The sequence below is a fragment of the Camponotus floridanus genome, unplaced genomic scaffold, assembly GCF_003227725.1.
Source record: "Camponotus floridanus strain SB8 unplaced genomic scaffold, Cflo_v7.5 scaffold49, whole genome shotgun sequence".
Taxonomy (NCBI): domain Eukaryota; kingdom Metazoa; phylum Arthropoda; class Insecta; order Hymenoptera; family Formicidae; genus Camponotus; species Camponotus floridanus.
The window spans coordinates 1,172,740-1,179,546 of NW_020229647.1; the positions used below are offsets into that span (position 1 = coordinate 1,172,740).

The 6,807-nt window shown below is 35.8% G+C and overlaps 2 protein-coding genes across 2 annotated transcripts in view; one reads left to right on the forward strand and one right to left on the reverse strand.

Moving 5' to 3' along the window:
• LOC105251765 (protein vestigial) overlaps positions 1 to 813 on the reverse strand; it is a 42,440-nt gene extending 41,627 nt beyond the window's left edge. The window contains exon 1 of the mRNA XM_011258754.3: positions 89 to 813. The gene's annotated coding sequence lies outside the window, so the exon portion shown is untranslated. The remainder of the gene's footprint in view (positions 1 to 88) is intronic.
• A 3,086-nt stretch (positions 814 to 3,899) lies between these two features.
• LOC105251735 lies at positions 3,900 to 6,700 on the forward strand. The gene is made up of 2 exons (XM_025412219.1): positions 3,900 to 4,091; positions 4,912 to 6,700. Exons 1-2 carry the CDS (start codon positions 3,975 to 3,977, stop codon positions 6,550 to 6,552), a joined length of 1,758 nt encoding a protein of 585 aa, XP_025268004.1. The 5' UTR covers positions 3,900 to 3,974; the 3' UTR covers positions 6,553 to 6,700.
• Positions 6,701 to 6,807: the final 107 nt, after the last annotated feature.

Sequence of the window (6,807 nt, forward strand, 5' to 3'; positions counted from 1 at the left end):
CCTTTCTTTTTCCTTAGTACAAATGCGAAAGGATTCAGATAATTGTCATCAGTTGGATAGATTGAATTGCGACATATATCCTACTTACAAAGAATTCTACGAAGATGTACAAGATAAACGAAGGCATATGCTAGGCATATGCCCAGTAACAGTCCTCATGAAAATTTTTCTTCTATGATTTTGTTTTCAGAAACTTGACTTCGAATTTTTTTTTGCCAATAATTAAATACTTGTAAGTTTTCTTTTCTATTCAAAACTTTTTTCCTTTCAGGTATCTGTTTCCGAAACTTTCCAATACGGATCAACTTATCGTGTAAGATTACTTTTAATAACGCGCACGATTTTCTTCATGATTCTTAATTTGATAAATTTTAATTGTTCTCAATTGCAGTTTGTATCGATGAAGAGATTTGTTTAATTGTCTCAGGCTGTCTAATTTTTTTTTATTAACACTTCATTGACACTTCACTTAGCTAGTAACAGAACTGTTGTCACCGCTTCTGACACTTCATTTCATACGTCATATGCAGGACCACCTGCAGTTCAAGATGACACGTACAATTCCTCTCACAATTTATTCCACGGTTTTTTTCGCCGCGGTCTTGATGAACCGATTTACTCTCGTTTAGATCCTCTACGGCGGTAAGACTCCGATCGCGATGTGTTTGAATTCAACGCGGAAGACAAGTGGCAAAGGACGACCAGTTGGCGAGCGAAAAACGAGCCCTCACCCTCGCAATGTGAGCGGAGCGTGTCGCCGCTGGTGGTGTGTCTCTCATGGGTGAACACAGACTGAAACCCCCCAGACTCGACACCGTGTGTCACCCTCTCTCTCCCTGGAGCTTGTCGCTGTCTTTTTCTGAACCATTCCCGTCGCCGTCCTTTTCGAGCGAGCGGCGACGCCGCATGTCCTCTTCCTCTTTTCCGCCACCCCAACACGTCGGGTTCGTGGCGACAGAACCCGCCTCCTGGTAGTGCCGGTGTTGGCCAATCACCGTGCCCGATTGTTGGAACCAATCGCACTTGGCCTGCCACTACCACGGATTCTCCCCGTATTGATCCCACAATGAACCCGACTGCAGCTGTGGTATTAAGAAGTTCGTACTCGGGTTAAACCACCCCCGCCTATCTCCGGCCCCTGCCACCTTCTACCCCTTCCTTCGGCTTCTTCGTGGTCTTCATCCTCCGCTACGGCCACCTTCCTTCCATCCCAGGCAACCATCCCCCGCAGCGCGCATAATGAGTCTTAATTAACAGTTTCGTGGTGTTTTGGGAAGCTTAATTTGCCGTGGCGAAAGGGAAGGAGAGAGGGGGAGAAGATGGCGTCTTCAGGATGGAATTCCTACGGAAATGTTGCTGTCGTGGAAATCGTATTTTCACGCGGCACCGATCGACCGACTTACGATCTGGTTTCAGATACATCCGGCATAATCTTCAAGTGAACTTGAATTTACACAAGGATAAGTGAAAAGGAAGAAAAATGCAAAATCCACCTTTAATATTACAAATAAATAATTTAAATTTGTAAATAAATGTATGTATATCTGTGGAAATATTATATATATTATATATATATTATATTATAAATATAATAAAATATTTCTAAATAAAAATATTGTAAACTTGAAATTTAATCTTGCATATACAAAATATGACTTCGACTGGACTACATTAAAAATATTTTTCATATCTTTATATTTAGTATCATCGCTAATAATCTGTTTATTATAAATAATATTAGAACATATTATTGGAATAAATACAAGAAGAAATAATTAAATACATTGTATGACTTTTCACATCCTCAGTTTTTTTCCATTTGCTCGATTTTCTGAAACAGATACTAGCAGTTGAAGAAAAACTGTATTCTACACACATGGTCGCTCTTTGTTAAAAATTTATTTAATGAAATGTTTTTTTGCGTTTAACTTTGAAACAACACTTTGCTACACATGTCGGTTTCTTTCTTCAGTAGAACTATTGCTGATTTCAAAATTCGAACAGTTTCTAACGGGAAACTATTGTAGACCTTGAAATTAATCTTGCTTACCAGATGCTCGACTGGACGTTAGATTATGTTCATATTTCATATTTCAGTAAAATCAACAATCATCTGTTTATTATAAATATATGATATTTTAAATATATAATATTTTAAATTTATAATATTTTAGTTTCCACATGTTTGCGGCATGTTATTGCTTGTTAGAATAGAATCTAAGAGTCGAATGTGAGTTAAAATAATATTTGTTTAATTAAAATTAAATGTAATTTTTCGTATATTAATATTATCATCAGATAATAATTTTCTATTTAAAATAATTATAAAACTTGTTCACAATATTATTTATTTATTTATTTATTATATTTATATTGCAAAAATAAGCATAACTAATAATATTATAAATGGTGTATAAAAATCGCAATTAAAAAAAATTAATTTTTTAATTTGCATATAATACAGTTATAACAATTAATTCGAATTAAATCGAATTTTATTAAACGTAAATTATTTAATATTTAATAACTTAAAGATTACTTAATTATATAATTACTTATAGATTTTCTTTTGTTTCTACTAATTTTTTTTATTAACTAAAGTAGCAATAGTAATTGAGATAAAATCAAAATAAGCGCGAGCTTTATTTTGATTATTAATTGAAGAAATAAACAAACGAAAAGACTAATTGTAAGAAATAATATAATGATAAGTGAATCCATTGAAGATGAGAGTCTACGAGACAAATATAAGAAGTCTTGACATTTAATTAAGATTTAGGATTTTCAAGCCTACGTCATTTTTGCGGGATATCACCGGCTTTTTATTTTTTTATAAATATAGAAAATTTTTATCTAATAACCGCAAACGGTTGTCGAGGTTAATGCCTTCGTGATGACAGAATGAGGGACATTCCCGATTCGCGGATTATCGACATCTCCGTGAACTCTCACCTCGATTACGTAAAACGTATCACTGATATTATTTTTCCTATTATCTTGACGTTTCGACATTTAATGATTAAGTGCATATCTATATGTATATGTATGTGCATTTGTGATATTATTTATTTTGTGTACTGTTTTTTTGTATCTTATGCAAATATAATCCATAATTTTGCATAATTTATATTTTTGTAAAAGTAATATAAAGATTGAGATAGGCCTTAAATAACTTAAAAAAATAACTTGAAATTTCCGATTAGACTTTTTTTTTTATATTTTATTTCAAAAATATAAGTATGTACGTATATATGTGCGGGAGAAACCGAAAAAAAGAGAGACAATGTTATAAGAATATTATGTTTAAATCGTAAAAATATATGCATTTTACGAATCGAAAAAATGGAACAAATCATTACTTTGGACATTTATGGTAATAAGATTTTTAAATGTACAAAAGCAAAGTTAAGTTTCTTTCGTTTCTTAAAATTTTATTAACAATTGTATAATTATTTAGAATAATATCTATGATTTAAAAAGAGAAATTAATAATATCTTTTATTTAAAAGAGAAATTAAGAACATATGACGACATTGATGATTTGTCATTTATTTCATATTCGGCGTCCACATAACGTCAAATGAGATAATTGAAAATATCATTACTCATATTACTGGAAACAAAGGTGCGATATGTAAATACAATGTTGTGACAATGCACGTGTTGAAGGAAATATGTTCGCGCACAGTGACAGCTTTACAGCTGTTTATTGCGCGAGGGGTTCCCGGTGCGAGCGACCGTAATGCGATGCTTTCTGTGAGCTCAACTCACAGGCGCACGAAATCTACTGTTGGGTATTACCCAGAGCGACAGATAATGTAACGGGAATATTGGGAAAAATCTTGATAGTACATCCCCGAGTCAGAAATTTGTATATAAGCGACCGAGGTAAGACAGACAGGCATCAGAAGTAGTTTCACAGTAGAAACGAAAACATTCCTTACTTTCTCAGAGGAACATAGTTAATATCAACTATGAAGCTGTTAATTTTTGTGTTGGCCTTATTGTGCGCTATCGCTTATGCGAGTGCCCAGGAAACTTCATCAAAGGAACTCGTCCAATATCAACTGTCTGATCCGATTATACCACATGTAAGTAATTGCTTACTTAATATTGTATATTACAAAATCAATATACTAAAAAAATTAATCAAAACTGAAATCTATAAATTTATTTGAAATTTAAATTCGTAGCTACTGATTCTCATTAATCTTTTCTTTTTAAATCATTAAATTATTGAAATTGAATATATATCGATTTACACGGTTTCTAAATAAAAAAATATAAAATATATAAAATTTTTTTTTATATGAAAGCACATTAAATATCGCTGTAGTTGATGTAGTATGAAAAATCAGTGACTGTGTGGCTTTGCATACATTATAATAACACGTTGCACCATAATTATCTTGTATTTCTCACTTATTGACTCACAAAGACAATTGTCAGAAATGGAAATTGTCATTGAATTGGAATTTCCTAGATTGGAAAGTACCTCTGCGCTTTCGCAAATGACTTCTATTGTTCCTGCTTATTTATTTCTAACAAATACGATAATAAATAAAAAGCTTTGCAGCAGGAATTTTTCAATAACTTCTATTGTTCTTATATATTTATATGTAACTATATATAATGTGTCATTAATTTATTATATTATCATGTAAGGCATCATTTATTGTTTATATAAAAATATGCAATATATATGATTATTTAAAGTTTTTTATTTTAAATATAAAATATTAATATTTCAATTTAGATAATTTAATAATCAAATTTAAAAAAGAATTTATTTAAAAATTAATTTAAAACTATAAATAAAATTTAAAATAAATATGTCGAGAAAAACATACATATATTTTGTACATACGTGTATTTTGTACACAAAAATTTAATTTTCCCTTTTTTTCGTAGAATTCACGTCTACGTCGTGATGCCGAAAAGGGTTCGACAAGTTTCCAGGGCACACAGCCTCTCAGCGACCCGATGCGCAAAGGAGGAGCTTCACTAAGCTTCCAGAGCCCGATGCGCCAACCAAGCTGGGATATTAACGCTAATCGTAATATTTATAACAATGGTCGCACAACCGCGGATATCTATGGAGGAATTAGCAAAGTACCTGGACAACGAATGCAACCGCACTTCGGCATCCAGGCTGAAAGAAACATTGGCAAGAATGGTTTCATCAGAGGTCACACTCAATTTCAACCACGCCCGGGAGGCAATGGATTCTCCCCCTCGGGTGGTATAAGTGCTGGCTACCGCTTCAGGCGAGAGGCAGAACCACAAGGAACGTCACTAAGCTTCCAGGGGACGCAGCCTCTGAGCGGCCCGATGCGCCAACCAAGCTGGGATCTTAATGCCAATCGTAATATTTATAACAATGGTCGCACAACAGCGGATGTCTACGGAGGAATGAGTAAAGTACCTGGACAACGAGTGCAGCCGCACTTCGGCATCCAGGCTGAAAGAAGCATTGGCAAGAATGGTTTCATCAGAGGTCACACTCAATTTCAACCACGCCCGGGAGGCAACGGACTTTCCCCCTCGGGTGGTATAAGTGCTGGCTACCGCTTCAGGCGAGAGGCAGAACCACAAGGAACGTCACTAAGCTTCCAGGGGACACAGCCTCTGAGCGGCCCGATGCGCCAACCAAGCTGGGATCTTAACGCTAATCGTAATATTTATAACAATGGTCGCACAACAGCGGATGTCTACGGAGGAATGAGTAAAGTACCTGGACAACGAGTGCAGCCGCACTTCGGCATCCAGGCTGAAAGAAGCATTGGCAAGAATGGTTTCATCAGAGGTCACACTCAATTTCAACCACGCCCGGGAGGCAACGGACTTTCCCCCTCGGGTGGTATAAGTGCTGGCTACCGCTTCAGGCGAGAGGCAGAACCACAAGGAACGTCACTAAGCTTCCAGGGGACACAGCCTCTGAGCGGCCCAATGCGCCAACCAAGCTGGGATCTTAACGCTAATCGTAATATTTATAACAATGGTCGCACAACAGCGGATATCTATGGAGGAATGAGTAAAGTACCTGGACAACGAGTACAGCCACACTTTGGCATCCAGGCTGAAAGAAGCATTGGCAAGAATGGTTTCATCAGAGGTCACACTCAATTTCAACCACGCCCGGGAGGCAATGGACTTTCCCCCTCGGGTGGTATAAGTGCTGGCTACCGCTTTAAGCGAGAGGCAGAACCGCAAGGAACTTCACTAAGCTTCCAGGGGACGCAGCCTCTGAGCGGTCCGATGCGCCAACCAAGCTGGGATCTCAATGCTAATCGTAATATTTATAACAATGGTCGCACAACAGCGGATGTCTACGGAGGAATGAGCAAAGTACCTGGACAACGAGTGCAGCCGCACTTTGGCGTCCAGGCTGAAAGGAACTTCGGCAATAACGGTTTCATCAGAGGTCACACTCAATTTCAACCACGTCCAGGAGGCAATGGACTTTCCCCCTCGGTTGGTGTAAGTGGTGGCTTTCGATTTAGAAGAGAAACTGAAGATGTCGATGAAGCAATATCTGCCGAAGAGTATTAAATCTTAGATTAATACTTAAATCGATATTTTATATACATATATATACATAAATTTATAGGAAATTATATTTTGAGGCTGTTTCACAAAATATTATGTAACATACGCGTGTATTTAATATCATATATTTATATAAATAAAACTTTTTACAGAAATATTTTTTTCTATATATGTATATATTTAATATATAAGTACTTTATCTTATACATAAAATAGTTGTCCTTAACGTTGAGATCTTAGATAGGTTGATGTATCATT